Here is a 19,468-nt window from a genome sequence, read left to right as displayed (position 1 = left end):
GCAGGTATGAATGTGTGTATGAGTGTTTTTGTGTGGGGGGGGGAATGTGTATGTATGTAGGCATATGTGTTTGTGTCTGTGTGCAGGCATGAGTTTGTGGGTAGTTGTGTGTAGGTGTGTGTGTATGTGTAGGTGTCTGTATGTATGCGTGTGTGTATGTGTTTGAGTGTGTGTATGTGTTTGTGTGTGTATGTGTTTGTGTGTGTATGTGTTTGTGTATGTGTAGGCGTATGTATGTGTGTGTATGTGTTTGTGTGTGTGTGTGTATGTGTTTGTGTCTGTGTATGTGTTTGTGTGTACGTGCGTGTATGTATGCGTGTAAGTATAGGATATTGACGCAACCTGGAGATGCCTTTCGCTAGAGGAGCAGCATCGTGAGGAGCCGGTCGACGGTGGTGCAGCAGAGGATGCTGGAGGGAAAATAAAATGATAACACATCAAAACAGTCAAATGAAAGCAATAAGAAATCGTGATTTCTCAAAAAAAAAAAAAAAAAATCCATTTCACAGTCAATTATAATTTTTTTTTCGAGTATTGTCTGCAGTCAAAATTAAATTCACGTACAGTAAATAAATTCACACAAAATAATTATTATCTTCTTTACATATAATAAAGCTGAATGTCTGGATCTCTGTCCAGATATCTGTCCGGATATCTATCGGGATGTCTGGATGTTTGTGATGCGCATAGCGCGTAGACCGTTCGGCCGATTTTCATGAAATTTGGCTCAGAATTAGTTTATAGCATGCAGGTGTGAACCTCGAAGCGATTTTTTGAAACTTCGATTTTGTTCTTTTTCTATTCCAATTTTAATAAAATTTTACCGAACAAATTATCATAACGTGGACGAGCGCAAATTAACATAATGTGGACGAGCAAATTACCGTAACGTGGAACATGGGCGAGCAAATAAACATAGCAAAACGGCGAGAAATTCATCATTCATTATTTGAAAATGTACAAGCTAACCAAATGACCTCTTAATTTTCTACTTCGAGCAAAGCCGTGGGGATACTGCTAACTACTAATAATAAAACTGAAAGTATGGATCTCTGTCTGGAGGTCAGTGACGTGCATAGCACCTAGACCATTCGGCCGATTTTATTGAAATTTGGCACATTTGTAGTAACTACTTTCATTAATTTAAAATAAAAACAAAATGACTGCAGTGAGTTGAACAATATATTAATCCGCAATTCAAAGAAATGTGTTTGAAATTTTGATCATGAATTTCTCATTTTGAGCTCCACCGCAGACACCATATTTCTGCTTAGCACAGCAGTATTCGATTTCAGATATGGCTGTAACGGAGTGGACAATATGTACCACAGAATATACTGGAGCATAAATAAAAAACACTTTTCCCGGAGATTGCTTAACCTTGATAGTAGTAGACGGCCCTTTGTAATCTTCCCCGTGTTCTACTATTATCAACCCAAAGGCAAACGAGACCGTGGTCGACCTATAAAGCGGTGGGCAGACCAGGAAGCCCGAACAGGCTGAAAGCCTAATCCATGAAGATTATGATGATGATGATGTTTAACGTTGTGTTACTGAAATTACGTCGAAGACATTGTTTAAGTGATAATTTATATTGCTTTTGTATTTCAGTACAATATATTTTTCATATCTTAATCCTTCGTGATTTGAAAATTCTTCTTCTTGTTCAAAAACAAAATATTTTTAAATACTTTTTTAGTAATTACTAGTGGTAAACGTACGGCTTTGTCCGTGGTAGAATATTAAAAAGTCCTTTGGTTCAATAGTATATTTGCAGGTAGCTTCTGTTATGCGTTCAATAACCTTGTTTTTCAAGATCTCCACGTATATTCAGCATATATGAATATTTTCGTGCTACGAGTACCAGTTCAGTAGCCTCTATTTCGTTAATAACTCGATTTTAGCGAGACAAAGACGAGAAAACAAAATTAGAATTGCATCTACTCATGTACACTTGTCACTGAATTTGAGGCATGATTTTTGCTTCAAATATTTCAAGATATCTCAAATTTTTCTTCAAAAGCATCAACATTCATGACGTTACTTCCGTCCCATTACTTATGCTATTTTACGGCCAGTGAAAGTAGACATTTTAACTTCATCGGGCCAAAATTATTATAATTTTTGTATTTGAATTTCAAAACGTTTGTTTTGCTTTTTGAATTCAAATTCATTTTAAAAACAGCTCGGCAATAAGAAACCATAGTATTTGATTTAAAAATAATAATAATAATAATATTAAATTGAACGCCAAACCGTGAACTATATAAACTTTTACGAAAGACGAAGTGAGCATTTATTCCTACAATTCACTTAAATTAAAAAATGATTTCCTTTTTTGAAAGAACAGAATCAGCAGTAGTAAACAGATACCGGACAGTTAAAGAATTTCCAAGTTTAGGTGTAATTAAACTATATTTGATTAAATGTATAAAAGTAAGACGAAAAAAAATATTGTTTATAAAACTCATCAGAAGCCTTTTAGGAGTTTAAATTCTTTTTTAGCTTTAAAGGAAATTTATAACTTTCCCCGAAACTTAACATTTTAAAAAGAACATATTGAAAGTGCGTTTATTAGGTATATTTTATTTTAATGATTTGCTGAACATAATTAAACCATTAAAACTGAGGGGGGGAGGGGAAAGCAAACAACTTTTATCTTGCAGTGGAAACATTTCAATTTAGTAATTTTTAACAATGCAGACGGGCTTATATAACCGTGGAATAGACAACCTCTTTTTTTTTATTTTTTTTAAAATAAAAGCTCTCCTAATGCTCGTAGAAACTTCGAACAAACTTCATCTTATTTAGAAATTTCTAAGCTTTAGAATGATCTAAAATTTTAAAATGTGCATGAAATATTTTTCCCCTATATTATTAAACTTTGTGAAAATGAGCTTAAAATTGGAATAGAAGAACAGAATGCAACTCGAAGCCATTTTTCGAAAATTCGATTTTGTTCATTTACTATTCCAATTTTAAGAACATTTTACCGAGCAAATTATTATAACACGGACGAGCAAATTACCATAACGTGAACAATCAAAGTACAATAACACGGGCGAGCAAATTAACATAGCAAATTGGCGAGAAATTCATCATCCATTATTTGCAAATATACATGCAAACCAAATGACCTTTCAATTTTCTACTACGGGCAAAGCCGTGCGGGTGCTGCTAGTTAATAATAAATCCAAAGCACTGTGTTTGATTGAAGGAGTTACCTGGAGTTTCAAAATACATCTTTCGGATTTTTCCTGGCAAATTTGTGTTTTATAATCTAATAAATCAATAAATCTGCAGATAAGATAAGGAAGTTCAAGTTTCAAAGAAATAAAGTATAAATTAAAACTTAAAATATGCTTTAAAAAGTCTTAACTAAGACGGCATTTAAGAAGGTAGGATAGAAACTATATTTAACAGAGTATGTGATAATCATTTTGTGTTTGAAGTTCCGACTGCAAGCCATTTTTTTCTTAATGGAATAGTTTTCTTCAGTCAAAATTACTACTACTTTTATTCACTGAAATTGATAGGGAAGAAAAAAAAGAACATGGAGCGAGAAAAAAAACTTTCATTTTCATAACGCTTAATTTTTAATTTTTTTTTTTTTTTAATTTCTACTTTGGAAATCAGGCGCGGTCTTTATGACGTCCCTAATGATGTACTTTGGCGCATCTGTCTACCGCGTTTCCACGTTATGATAATCAAGAAGCGAATTTAAATATTGCGCTCTGCTAATGAAATCAGTGAATGGCATTTCATCATTTGTGATGTCATACGCAGAACCGTAAACAATGAAAGCACACCGATTAAAATATTTTTTTTAAAAAATATTAAGCTTAGTGAGATTATTTAAAAAAAATGGTCAGATTCTATGTTTTTGAGCATATTCTTTCAGAAAAAAAATACTTGTAAACTTTCGGAAACGGCCCCATTGTTATAGTTAAAAAAATGTAACCCTGTTTTAAGAGTTTTAAGAGAGAGCAAAAAAGTTTTCACGATACCATCGTATTCAGTTTGCAGTCTTATAAAAGTCTAACTATTTCATTTAAAGCATAAATCGTTTAAAGTTGAATGTACGCAATACCCCGCACGACAAGGACCAGCAGAATTCCGAGGCCATCATGAGTAGCTTCATGAAAAATATCTAAACATTGTTACCCAATTCCATACGAGCAATTTAAATTTAAACATGCCAGAAGAATGATGCGGAAGTTGTTGTTTTACTTACTAGTTTAATCGATTCCGTTTCTTTGTTTTGCGATTAAGCGTAGAGGAATTCATTGTCTAACAAATTACTAATTTGGATAGGATTCAGAATTTTTGTTTTACTTGACTGATGTAACAGGAAAAGTTCAAGTATTTTGTGCTAATTTAAAATCTATCATTAATGTAATGTAAATAGCTGAATAGAAATATGAGGAGGCTCTTTTTTTATGTATTAGCTATACGACTTCTGATGCCACCTTAAAATATTTCTAGATTTTTTTTGAGCAATCACGATTGCTTATTGCTTTCATTTGACTGTTTTGATGTCCTATCATTTTATTTTCTCACCACCACCCTCCGCACCATTACCGTGGACCGGCCGCCTTACGATGCTGCTCCTATAGCGAAAGTCGTCTCCAGGTTGCGTCAATATCCTACACTTACACGCATACATACACGCACGTGCAAACAAACACATACACACGCATACATACACCTATACACATACACATACATACACCTACACACATACACAAACACATACATACACCTACACACATACACACACACGCATACAAACAGACACCTACACATACGCACACACCTACACACAACTACCCACACACTCATGCCTACACCATACATACACATTCCACCCCCACCCCCCACCACAAACACTCATACACACAACTGCCCACACACTCATACCTGCACACAGGCACAAACACACTCGCCTACATACTCACACACACACACACACACACACACACACACTCGTGATTGCGAAAAACATAATTTGAATTTCAAATGTCAAAATTCAAATTAATTTTATTTAATTTTATTTATTTTTTTGTTTTAATTTCGGATTCAATAACTTCACACTTTGCTTTTAGTTAACTTCTATCATGGTTTGATCACATTGAAAAAAAGAAGGAAAACAAACCTCATTATAAATAAACAGAAAAATAAGCTTAATACTTGTTCTTTCAGGATTATTACTAGTCTGGAAGAGAAAGACTGAATAAATTTTAAGTCTTTTCTGGTAGATTAACAATTGCCACTTCAGCTACGAAGATTTTTAGTTTGTCTCAGTTGCGTTAAAAAAAATTATTAATATTTATTTTATGCTATTAAATAATTAATATGAAACATAATTATAATATTTTAAAAGCAATTTGAGGTTGTCCATGAATGATGTCGCTCCTTTTTTCAAATTATTTGACCGTTCTTTCTCACCTGTGTTAAAAAGAATCCCTTCCCCCTACCCTTTCCCCTTTCTTTGTCATATGTCACGCAATAGTACACAGATATATTCTAATATTTTTTTTTTAAATCTTTACTAATAATAAAGCGCGAAAATCTGTCCGGAGGATGTCTGTGACGCGCATTGCGCCTAGACCGTTCTGCCGATTTTCGTGAAATTTGGCACAAAGTTAGTTTGTAGCATGAGGGTGTGCCCCTCGAAGCGATTTTTCGAAAATTCTATGTGGTTCTTTTTCTATTCCAATTTTAAGAACAAAAATATCATAAGATGAACGAGTAAATTACGAAATTATCATAACGTGGAACCGTAACATGGGCACAAGCCAATTGACGAGATATGAAATTATCACTACGTGGAACCGTAACATGGGTACAAGCCAATTGGCGAGAAAATTCACCATACATTATTTGTAAATATACAGGCGAACCAAAAGACCTTTTAATTTTTCTATTACGGGCAAAGCTGTGCGGGTACCACTAGTTTTATATAAAATGTGTGATGTCACACTTGTTGTTACCCCCTCCTTCCACCTTGGGACAAACTGTCACAAGTCACGAATCCGACACCCCTTGAAAGAGGGACATCATTTAAGGACGACCCCTAAGTTAAAGGAAATCAAAAGAAATGAAAAAAGACAATCGACCAAAAGCTTATTCATCAGACAGACACACACACACACATCCAAAAAATTAATGTAATGGAGCAAAAATTATACTTTACATATTATTTATTTCGTTGTACTAATATAGTAACTCGATTTGAGAATCCGATAAAAGTGTATGGAAATTGTGCCAGATTAAGAGCAAATTGAAAAATATTTCACTTGATTTTTTTTTATTTAAAGTAAGCATCTCTTGGCTTTTCCTTCCATCCTTGAAGTTCATAATGAATATATATATATATATATATATATATATATTGAAATAATATGCTGAATTATGGATACGCATTAATAAAAAAACCCATATTTTAATTGAGAATTGATCCAATTCCAAATATTTTCATCCAATTAACGCTCTTCATCAACATACCGCGAATTACAAGTCACCAGTCAGTGACTATAACGTAAACCCAAGGTGTTGCATGAGTTGAGAAGAAAGTTGCATTTCCTACAACCGGAGTCATGAGCGACGAATAGAACAAGTTCGTTGACAAAACGCCAGTATTTATTTCTTCATTTCTAAAAAAAGGTTTAAGCTTATAAACAGAGCGTATTGTTACTTAGAATATGTCCTTGACAATTCCATTTTTTTTCCTGCTCACAGCTAACTAGAAAACTCAAGTAAAACGTTTGTTTCAATTTTCTTGAACATGTTCCAGTTTCGGTTTCTGAAAGTAGATTGATTCTGTTCGAAAACTCACTTTAATAGAAAAAAAAATTAAAAAAAAATTATAATGGTAAATGAAATGATTTTAAAAACTTTTCGTACCATTTTTTACTTATGATTACTATTTTACAGTTACTAGAATAAGGATATCAATAATACGATAACTATTGAGAATAAACTGCGTGTGTACAGGGTGTCTCAAAAGGTCGTTTACAAACTTAACATGCTGGTCCGTCATATCATGATGAACAAGATTTACATAGGAACATGTGTTCGCAAACGCAATGCTGGCGCACTCCATGCACACAAAGTCAGACACTAACGGATGCACAACATGTCACATATCTATTATACGAAGACGGTTTTATACAACATTTTAGTCTTTTAGGAAAGCTTAAAGCAGTTGCTAAAATGTGAGTCCTGCCAGTTCTCATAATCACGTTGCAACGATAACGCAGCGATCAGAGAAATCTTGTCAGAATGGATCGTTATTACGACGGTCGGTACTTCGTTCGTTGCGACGGTGTCTGACAGTTAAAGGCAGCAAATTTCAACAACAGCTATAAGCCTTCCTTGAAAACTAAAATGCTGTGTAAAATCGTCTTTGTGTAATAAATATGCGACATGTTCTGCATCCGTTAGTGCCTGACTTGGTGTGCGTAGTGCGCAGCATTGGGCTTGCGAACGTATGTTATTATGTAAATCTTGTTCATCATGATATGGCAGACCAGCATGTTAAGTTTGTAAACGACCTTTTGGGACACCCTGTATAATAAAATGTATACACTCGTTTTATGAATGACTTTCAGAAAAGTTAGCAAAAATCAAAATGATGTGTAGAAATCGGAACCGGCCATTTGTCGGCCATTAATACCATTCGACGCTACTTTTAGCTCAGACCTCTGGAATTTCAAACGTTGCTAACCTGTTTCAATTGGTGTCATTGGTACCTCTTTAATTGGCTGATCTCTACTTATTGATTGCAGCTGATTCTGAACTGTAAACATCGTTCGTAAAATTAATTCTACTGAAAAACAAATCAACCAATTAAAATGGTTAGGGACGTTTTGGATTGGAATGATCGTAAGAAATGTGTTATGCCTTTAAGTTATACTGTCTGAATCTAACCTGTTTTTAATATCATAATAATTGTTAGTCTCATAGTCCTTCCAAGAGTGTACACATTATATTGGGGCACTCTGTACATCAATATGTACAATCAATAACGATTATATTACCGACATCCTTATCCTAACTGCTACTTTAATTTATATTCAGGTAAAAGTGGCATGAAAAGCTTTTATAATCCTTTAATTTATCATATTTACTTGATAAAGGTAAAGCGTTTTTATAATAAACATGCGATGAACTAGAAACGGTGTGCAGTTAGGCTTTTATAATCTTTAACGATGATTTTTCTTCATAAAGGAAAAACTTTTTTCTTATGAGCTACCCATACAGATTATCTAGAAATAATGTGCAGTTACGTTTATTTCGGACGAATTATTACGATGAACGGAAGCATCATGGAAGAAAACAAGAGTTAAATCTTTTTTTTTTTTTGCAGTAAGTTACCTGCAAGGAATCTGTAAGAAGGTTTTGCAATATTGCTCCCAATTTGTTTAAACAGAATGGTTTTTGACCAGTGAATATCGTCAACTAACTTATGTGTCAGAAACTTAGATATTAACGAACAAAGTTGTGCAAAAGATTCGAACAGCCTTGAGAAGCATAGAACTATGTAGCTGTAAGAGTCACCCGAAGAGACAAAAATGAAATCACATGAAATAAGAAGCAAACTAAAGTTACTGATATATTTTGTTCTGTAAAGTTAAAATAGAGCTGGACTGGGCATTTCTTCATTATTTATTGCTAATCTCAGAAATAAGAAGACATCGCAACACATTCAAAGCATCTTTGAGCCAGTCCGGATAATTCTGTGCCACTTCATATTTTCTAGTTTCTTTGACTTAGGATTTCATAAGAAAAAAAACTAGAAGTCCCAATGATGCATTCTGTTAGCGAGGTCATAAAGTATGATTTCTGCTATTTAGGATTTTAATATATATTATACCATAAAAAAATATGGACTGCCCCAATGTTATCCGGATTGTCTCGAAGATATCCCGATTGATTGTACTCTTACTGAAAACATTGATTTTCAGAAAAAAAAATATTTTGAAGCCGGTAATTAAACAAAGAAGTTCAATAAAAGCGTTTTTAATTTGAATTGATATAAATTTGAGGATGTTGAATGTCAATTCAAAGTAAAGAACTTGTTGTGTACTTTGTTTGTGTGATATACCATGTTTATCGGAATGAAAAATTATTTTCACACGCGATAATTTCTTTTATAAAGAACTTCTGGTTCAAAGTTGAGTTTTGAACCAGATTCGTTGCATTGCAATTCGCTACATCAATTGCAGAAATATATTATTGCCACTTATCTTACTCAATTACACATTCTGAAATTAATTACCACGACCTGGTAAATTTAAGGTTTAAAAATCGTCGTATTGTTAACAGGCGAAGAAGGGACCCCCGCAAACCTTTCTATTCTTAACTTGCAAGCAGCTTCCGAGATTTCCCATTTCACTTCCTGGCAAGAGCAACATGTTGTTCGTTTCAGCAGACGATATTTTTGTTGCCCCTTTTGAGGCATCGAGAAGAATAAAAGATTTCTTCCATCGAGAGTGAACATTAAGCCGAACTGAGCCCCATCGATCTAACACGTGAACTGATGCCAAACAACAAAGTGACGTAATCTAGGACATAATGTGAATCACAACTACTTGTTTTTTGCTCCTATTTATTTTAAGTTCAAAAAGGTTACTTACTCGTTTTCCTGGTATTTGTTTATTTGATACGAATGAACATTTTGTTTCGTCGAAAGTGAGCAATGAAATAGCTAAGCTTGATTGATCTATTACCTGAACTTATGCAAAGCAACGGTATGACGTAAGCTAGCAAAATAAGTGTCAGTTTAAATATAGGGAAAAAAAGGAGCCCATGTGAAATATTTTTTAAATTTCTTTATTTTTCAAAAAAATATTTACAATTTCTTAACGGAAAAATGTCTCGATGATTAAATAGTCTTTTTTTTATGTGATGGAATTTGAGTTTTTTTTTAAAATATTTCTTTACTTTATGATATTTTTAAAAAATGTCTTCAATTGTTCACATGTGCCGCTATCAGGGAGCACATGTGAACAAGCCTGGGGGCAAAGGTGAAAACGTTTAAAAAATGCTGAACAGCCATCATATTTCAAACAAAAACAGTATCAGTTTAAATTGTGCAGTAATTGTGCCGTTAAGAAAATAACTTTTCCCAAACATATGGAGGAGGGTGGAAATAAGAAAAATGATACTTATCTAAAGAAAACTGAAGTTATGAAACTTGTTATTAATCGAATACCAGTTTAATTTTTTAAAGGTCAATAATATTACGTTATTCTGACACCATCCACGTACAAACTACAATGGTCATTTTGTTTGTTTGTTTTATTTTTTAAATTTATGGTTATAATTATTGAAAAACAAACGCGTGCCTTTGGGCAAAGCGGGTAAGGCAAAGCGGGTATAAGATTTAATTATATATTTATTTATAATTTCTTGACACACCTGCTGACTCAGATTTTCTTTTTCAATAGGATAAGTATAACTTTAAAAAGTTATTTTTTATGATGGCAATTAGTTAGTATAAAAAACAACTGTTAGTTTCAAAAACAATTGTGTTGACTAAGATTTTCAATTTAAATTGGATAAGTATAACTTTTTATATATTTTTAAAAAGGCAGTTAGCTAGTCAATTAATTTAATCATTTATAACTTCATAATTGATTGGCAAATGTACCAAATCTTAATTTTTTAAGCTTACTCACTTTACCCGAACTGCTTACCCGCTTTAGGCCCCCTGGTAGGGAAAAGAGGTTTTTTTTTTTAAATGTTTGTAATTTTTGATAATAAATAAATATTGGGTTCGTAATAATGCATTTTTTTTTTTTTTTTTAAGTTCACGAACCCTGCTAGGAAAAAAACCGAAATTGTTGCGATACAAATCCAAAAACTATACAACTTACGAGCGTCCTTCGTTAACCAGCCCGCTTTTTGCCACCCTCCCCTATTTCTGGTCACTGTGTCATATTTTCAAGTCTAGTATATAGACTCTTCTGATCACTGGTTAGACACGAAAAAGGTTAAAAGACCGCATAGTTCAAAGAATATATTATTGTGTAAAGATAACTCCTATTATATATTGCTTTTAAGCCTCATACAAAATATGATAGTGTATTTTAAAATTATTTTAAACTTTAGTTTTAAACTAAATGAAAATATATTATACTGTTGTTCTGAGGCTGAGATGTTTTATTGTTGTTCTAAGGCGACAATAGATTCTTTTTTTCTCAGGGTAATATTCTTCAACATGAAAAGACAAATCATCAAAGCTCACTTAATCTTTTATTTGTCTCAGCTAACTTGGTACAAACTAAAATTTATTTCATCGGAATTTCATACGTGAAGCCTAATTAAGTGTCATCCATCAAGCTCATGAACTGATGCCAAACAATAAAGTTATGCAATCTAAGGTTCAAAGTTTATTTATTTATTTCTCTTTTTTGTTTTAAGTTCATGAAATTATGTGTTCGTTTTTCTGTTATAAACGTTTTCAGCGGTGTTTCTGAAATTATCTTTACTAATAATAAAGCTGAAGGTATGTCTGGATGTCTGTCAGGATGTCTGTGACGCGCATAGCGCCTAGACCGTTTGGCTAATTTTCATGAAATTTGGTACAAAATTAGTTTGTAGCAAGGGGGTGTGCACCTCGAAGCGATTTTTCGAGAAAAAAAAAAGATGATTAGATTAGTGTGTACACATGATATTAAATTTAATGCAAAGTTTCTCCATTACTATTTGAGCGCCCGAATATAACATAAACTATATTTTCAAGCATGTATTATTTGAATGGTATGCTCGAAAAATATTGACTATCTTTCTCTCTGCTGCAGGTAAATGAGGACAGCCTTGCTGAAAGATGTGGACTGAGGGCAGGCGATGAAGTTATCCAAGTTGGGCGAGTTAATGTCCAAGATCTGACTCTTGGACAGGCATATGAAGTTCTTGCCAGATGTGGGAACAAGATTGAAATGTTTGTCATTAGGTAAATAGATTTTACCGATTTTACTCAACATTCGTCAGAAAGGCAGATAATAAATATGCTTGAAAAAGGAAGCATGAACTTTCGGATGAAATGAATATCTTGAATGATAATGTTTTATGCATAAAAGGCGCATAATTAATTGCTCGCATGGAATTCGCTTCTTCTTCAGTCATGATTCATCATTTTCTTTTTACTTTCTTATAGTTCTTGAGCTTGAAAATTGGTTAACGGAGAGTTATCTCTCAGATGAAATCAATGTCCTGATCCAAATTTCTTACATAGAAGATGTACGATTAATTAAGTACACTGTAAAAAAATGTGTAACCTTACTCCGTAAAAGCAGTGGCAGCCTCCATAGCAGTGGAGTAACTTAACTGATAAAACCAGTGTAACGCTTATACGTTACACCAGTTTTATCAGTTAAGTTACTTCATTGCTACAGAGAAAGCTAACCGTTGGAATAAGGTTACACACAAAGGCAGAATGCAGCCACCGTGTTTACGGAGTAAGGTTACACATTTTTTTTTTACAGTGTATGAGTGTTTTGAATTTGTGATCATACGGTCGTGGTTAGTTTAACCTTCTAATTTAGCTAACAATAATTATATCAATAATAGGTCAAGTACAGGAAGTGTTGCAATGTTGATAAAGCTTTTTATCAATTTTTTCATCAAGTTTTTCTTTAGGAACCATCACCCTACTTTTTCAAGGAAAACAGATGGATGAGAAACTTTTCAATATTTAGACTAAACATCAAAGTTTAAACAAACGATTTTAGCCAAACCTAAAATTGGGGTAAATCGTCAAACAAGTAGAAGCTCAAAAGATCTCTCACTAGTTCTTGCCTGTCGATTGGATTTTTTAAAATATACATTAGGCGTTATAGTACGAAAAAGTATATGTGACTTTGTGAAAATGCGACTTTAAAACATATGACGACTAATTGCGGCTATTCTCAAAGCTTAAAAATCAATCCCCACTTTTTGGATTTTTCAATTGATTGTCATTTTTAGTGACACTAGAAATATATTCAGTGGGTACAAAGGAAGATATCGTTTTTAGTCTTTATATCAATCATACTTTTCACGAAGCTTTTATACCAGTTGAAATACAATTTTTGACGATTTTAGAAATTTGAAAAGGAATCTTTGCTTCTTACTCAGCTGTCGATGGTCACTTGTTTTCAATCAATAGTATTATGGCGACATGCAGTTTTGTTTTTGCTTGTGTGATCTGAGTAGAGAAAGTATTGTAAAAACAGAAACTTATTTACTTCGGTTACAACTTAAACTTTTGTTATACATTAGTAAACCCATTTCGACTATACTTCGGCAACCAAAAAATCCATTTTATTCATCCACAGAACCATTTGAACAAATTTTGTCGTATTGTCCGTAGCACGCGCGTATGCAATTGCACATTTAAATATCTAGCAATAGTTTTATGGTCGCATTATGCACTGATTTTTTTTTAATGGGTGCAATTTTAAACTGGTTCAACCCTAAATCATTTTAGCCGCCAGCCACAAAAAAAAAAAAAGAAAAAAAAAAGAATCTTTCCAACCTGTATCTTCGATGCTTTCATGTTGCTCTTCCTTTGAGACGATTTTCTTGAAACCCAGAAGGGATTTTTATGGTATCTACCTTTGAATCATCATCAACAACCAGTCTGTTCTTGGAAAAACTTCAATGTTTTCCCCAACGTATCATTAGAAAATGAAGGCTCTTTTGTTCTTGGTAAACCAAACTAAACCTAAACGTCAAAAAATCTCTCCAGAAAACACTCTTGGTGCAATTTAACATCATTAATGATGACGGCTGACACACTGTCGTAGAGATTTGATGGAATGATTCCAGGGTGAACGTTGTTTTAGAACTTTGAAGAAGGCATGCCAAGTTACTTTTTTATAATTTATACCACATTACGTGTTTTATGGAATGTAGTATCTTTGACAAATCTAGACAGCTGTCGCATGGAATGTACAATGTGAAAAGCATATTTCTGGAGATGTCATCTGAAGAATTCTCAGTTGGTGACCTATTAATTGTTGAAGAAAAAGTTTCTATCTTAAGTTGTCATCAAAGGGATGATTCTCATCAAGAAACCTATAAATGGCTGAAAAATGAGGACATTACAAGTATTTTCGGGAGGTGTTATCGACAGTGTCCTTAATATGTGGAATACTTTTTTTTAATATTCAGTTGAACAATATAAACATGAAACAAACTTTGTTACGGTACCATATAGAATTTGGTAAACCTATTATTTGCCATTATTTTATTTTATCGATGATTTTTAAGGTTGTGACCGAACCATACATTGTAAAAACAATTCAGAAACGTTCCTGGAAAATAGTGAGCAGCTAATGTGCTCACTTTCAGCCAGTAACATATCTTGCCGAAAACAGGAGCGTTTTCCGCTAAAAGTCAGTACCTTCGTAAAATTATCTTGGAATCTTTCTGAAGAGTTCAGAAATCTACCCGGTAAAAACTAGTTCTGCCTCTGGAACAAATCAGGAACTTTCAGAAAAGACAGATATGTAAAAAGTAATAGCTTTGCACCAACCTTCCTATTCCTTTACAAGGAGAGCTTTGGAAGTATTATTGAAACCATGGCCACAGCTAACACAGAATTGCAGGTAAGTACCATGGATCTTACTTACCTGCGATTCTTGCAAAACTTAGGAATCGAGAAATTTTCATTTTGCTCCCATTGGGAGTTTGGTCAATCTGGATGGGCCGCAATCGAACGGAAGGCGACACACTTAAAAAAGAAGCTCAGTTAATCCTTCTTAAACTGCTAGCTAAAAACAGTTTTCACAACAATGAAAAGTCTGCATCCATGCAGCTTGTAGCAATTCAGAAAACATTTTCGCAAAGATACTTGACTTTTACAGGATATTGATAAAGACCTGTGAAATCCCGGGATGTTACCCGAAACTAAGCTGTGCGTTTTGGAATTTTCTTACAGTGTATGGCCAAATAAAATGTTATGATTTCCGATAATAATGAAATTTTATCTACAATAAGTAGGGAAATGTGGAGGTTAACTGAGTTTTAGGGGTTCAGTGAAACGGTAAAATATTTTACTCTGTTTGCGCGCCACCCATTTGAAAATATTTTAACCATGTCATTTAAGATGTTGTTGATCCCAGTCAAAAAGAAGTTACTTCTGAAGATCAAGGTGCATGATAATACAATAATACATTTTTTTAAAAGTAATTCTTAAATGTAATTCTGATATTGTAACATTGCGGGGTAAACTTAACATTAAAACAAAATCTGTTTTTATAAAATGAAAAAGATTTTGTTACTAACATTTCAAATATTAATACGCACTACATTCTACGCCCTAGACATTCAGTGCTGTACTTATGAATTTAATATGAGGCTTGTTTTGGTTTCATTGTATAGCATAGTTTATCAAGTGCATACGAGGAACAGTGAATGGAGAAAAATGGAATAGTTTGCTTTATTTATTTATTAATTCATTTACACATTCGTTGATTTATTCATTTATTAATAAACTTTTACGAATTCATTTATTTATCCAATCACTTATTTGTACATAATTCACTAATTTATTCATATGTATTTATTCAATCATACATTAATTCATTTATTCTTTTGCTAGGGCCAACTGCCCAGAGCCCTGTGTTTTAGCACTATACTGACCCTAAAACACGTTGTTTTTACACATGCAAAAGTTCTATTATCACCCACCCCTTCCAAAAGTTAAACCCTGGGCTCGCTAGTGTAGCAAAGGGATCGTGACTTCATAATAAATATAGAATCATGAACGTATCCCAACACAAGCAATAAATTTTTATCACTTGAAATAATATACTTTAAAACATATTCACATTATTGGTAGGTCGAGTCATATCAGTCTTCTCAAGAATTTGAAACCTAATGAAAACTTTAAGATAAAAGAATACTTGAGTTGTAAGGCTTTGAGTAATCACGAGTTGACTGTACAGAACTTTTTTTAACGAACTTGATGCAGAATCTAACGCAACATTCTTGGATTCCAGAAATCTTTACTAATAATAATGCTGAAAGTCTCTCTGTCTGATGGATGTCCGGAGGATGTCTGGATATCTGTGACGCGCATAGCGCCTAGACCGTTCGACCGATTTTCATGAAATTTGGCACAAAGTTAGTTTATAGCATGGGGGTGTGCACCTCGAAGCGTTTTTCGAAAATTCGATGTGGTTCTTTTTCTATTTCAATTTTAAGAACAAAACTATCATAAGGTGGACGATTAAATTACGAAATTATCATAACGTGGAACCGTAACATAGGCACAAGCAAATTGGCAAGCTACGAAATTATCATAACGTGGAACCGTAACATGGGTACAAGCCAATTGGCGAGAAAATTCACCATACATTATTTGTAAATATACAGGCGAACCAAAAGACCTTTTAATTTTTCTATTACGGGCAAAGCCGTGCGGGTACCACTAGTGTTTGAATAAAGCTCAAAGTCTCTCTGTCTGGAGGATGTTTGTAGGATGTCTGGATATCTAGATCTCTGTGACGCGCATAGCACCTAGACCGTTCGACCAATTTTCAAGAAATTTGGCACAAAGTTAGTTTGTAGCATTGGGGTGTGCACCTCGAAGCGATTTTTCGAAAATTCGATTTTGTTCTTTTTCTATTTCAATTTTCAGAACATTTTCCAGGGTATAATTATCATAAGATGGACGAGCAAATTACGAAGTGATCATGACGTGGAATGGGAGAGCGAATGAACATAGCCAATTGGCGAGAAATTCGCCATCCATTATTTGTTAATATACAGGAGAACCGAATCACCTTTTAATTTTCAACTACGGGCAAAGTCGTGCGGATACCACTAGTATAGAAATATAATTACAATTAAAAGAAGTGTTTCAGTTACTTATGTAAAGGATAATAGAAAGTGGCACAACAGTAGTGAGTACTTTTTTGGTTTTGTTTATATATAAATTTGAAGCATTAAGCTATATTAGCTCTCTTAGTAGAACACATGCTCTTAAATTTCCCTTTAAAAAAGTTCTTCAGTTATTTGATTTCAATAAATTTAATTTTATGATGCAAAAATAATTTTTAGTTATAAAATTGGCTTTTTTAGGTAACAAGGCTTGATTTTCTCTCGTTAGGGCGATAGCTGTACAATGTTATAATCAATAATTTTTTTAAAAAGGACCTTAAATTAGACAAACAAAAATATTCATTTTTGCACACGTTTCTTCGTTAGTAGCTTTATTAAAAAAACGTTTGTTCGAAGCACCTCCTTCTGTTAGATTAGCATTTATATTGGATTTAAATCTTCATATAAAATCTAATAAAGAACTTTTTTGAATTTCTCCATTGGGAGAAAAAAGGTTGTATGATCAAGAAATTAAACATGGGAATGATGAGTCTGGTCAAAATCTTTCGAACAAAGAAAAAGATTTTTAAAAAATAATACTATTCCCTTAATAGTCCAGTTTTAGACATTAAAATCGCAAAGTGCGGTGTAGTTCGGATTTTTTATTATGTTGTTTCGGTTACATTTAATATCAAAAGTTGCATATAGTTTAGGAGTTAAAAAGGAGAAACAAAAAAAAAAAAAAAAAAAAAATCGCAGTTTTTCGCGAATTACGCATCGAGCACAGGTATTTGAAAACTACAAACTTAGATTCATACTACCCTAACTGACCCAAACAACATATTAAAAAATCAGAACAACATCGCGTTTTGCAATTTTAGCCCTTTTTTTTTTTTTTTGCACATTGTGACACAGACACACTTCTGCTGACGTCATAACCGTACTTTAACATGTTTTATGCTTCAATATTTTTTTTAATTATTTATATGATTTACTTTTGTTTTAGTTTTTCAATGTCAAGATGTTTTATGATCCATAGAGCAGCTTTTGCAGTCTTTTGCTTTTTGCCTTGAAAGAAAGGGTGCTGAAAATGTGAAAAACTATTAGTAACTTTTCAGGCACGCATTCACAATAATTAAAAACTTACTAACGAATATTTTAAAAGTGCCTAAGTTTTGCATTTCTACAGGCATTATTCATGTGCCGTTTTGTAGTGGGCAAAATTATTTCCCGGCATACTAACTAATATCTTGAAAGTGCCTAAGTTTTATACTTCTACAGACATTATTCATGTGTCATTTTGTAGTGGGCAAAATTAGTTCCCGGCTTACTAACGAATATTTTAAAAGTGCCTAAGTTTTGCATTTCTACAGACATTATTCATGTGTCATTTTGTAGTGGGCAAAATTAGTTCCCGGCTTACTAACGAATATTTTAAAAGTGCCTAAGTTTTGCATTTCTACAGGCATTATTCATGTGTCATTTTGTAGTGGGCAAAATTATTTCCCGGCTTACTAACGAATATCCTGAAAGTGCCTAAGTTTTATACTTCTACAGACATTATTCATGTGTCGTTTTGTAGTGGGCAAAATTAGTTCCCGGCTTACTAACGAATATTTTTAAAGTGCCTAAGTTTTGCATTTCTACAGGCATTATTCATGTGCCTTTTTGTAGTGGGCAAAATTATTTCCCGGCTTACTTACGAATATTTTCAAAGTGCCTAAGTTTTGCATTTCTACAGGCATCATTCATGTGCCATGTTGTAGTGGGCAAAATTATTTCCCGGCTTACTAACGAATATTTTAAAAGTGCCTAAGTTTTGCATTTCTACAAACATTATTCATGTGCCATTTTGTAGTGGGCGAAATTATTTCCCGGCTTACTAACGAATATCCTGAAAGTGCCTAAGTTTTGTACTCCTACAGACATTATTCATGTGTCGTTTTGTAGTGGGCAAAACTAGTTCCCGGCTTACTAACGAATATTTCAAAAGTGTCTAAGTTTTGCATTTCTACAGGCATTATTCATGTGCCATTTTGTAGTGGGCAAAATTATTTCATTGGATGTATCAGACACTGTTGAATATTGTAAAAGCACTTATTTTGGCAAAAATGATCTGTGGTTTCAAGACACTGCGCCGGAGATTTTATATGAGCTGAACCAATAGCAGATTGTGTGTATGAAGTTGAAATATTTCGCGAGGCTAAAATTTTTGCGATTACAACGGGCACGCGAAAATTTAAGTATCTCCCAAAAATAAGTGCTTTTGCAGTATATCACTTGCTAATACCGATAAATCACATATTTTTTCACGGACAAAAATCCTTTACTCATCCTTTTTTCAAGCTACGCTTAGTTCAGTTTGTGACATGAAAGTAAATTAACGTCTCATAGTAATTATCGTTTCTTGAGCAGCAGTTGGAAGTGTTTCCGAAACTTTTTTCTGGTGAGGGTTTAGGATCACTCCCAAAATCTAATCTCGGAGCTTATACGTCATCGTTAAATCATTCTTGAAGTGACACATCGGTTTCTTGCACGCCCCCTGAAAAGCCACGACCTTCAAAATATACCTTACGCTGAGTCACCTTTAAGTCGTCAAGTTCCAACTTATGTTAAGCTTGCGATTTCTTTTGTAGTTTATCAGTAAAAA

The 19,468-nt window shown here is 33.5% G+C and overlaps 1 protein-coding gene across 1 annotated transcript in view; it reads left to right on the top strand.

Moving 5' to 3' along the window:
* LOC129235112 (uncharacterized) overlaps positions 1–19,468 on the top strand; it is an 89,145-nt gene that overhangs the window by 3,047 nt on the left and 66,630 nt on the right. Inside the window, exon 2 of the mRNA XM_054868799.1 lies at positions 11,811–11,962. Coding sequence (XP_054724774.1) covers positions 11,811–11,962 — 152 coding nt within the window. The remainder of the gene's footprint in view (positions 1–11,810; positions 11,963–19,468) is intronic.

Source organism: Uloborus diversus, chromosome 2 (genome assembly GCF_026930045.1).
Source record: "Uloborus diversus isolate 005 chromosome 2, Udiv.v.3.1, whole genome shotgun sequence".
NCBI classification, from domain to species: domain Eukaryota; kingdom Metazoa; phylum Arthropoda; class Arachnida; order Araneae; family Uloboridae; genus Uloborus; species Uloborus diversus.
This window is presented reverse-complemented; position numbering and strand designations above follow the sequence as displayed.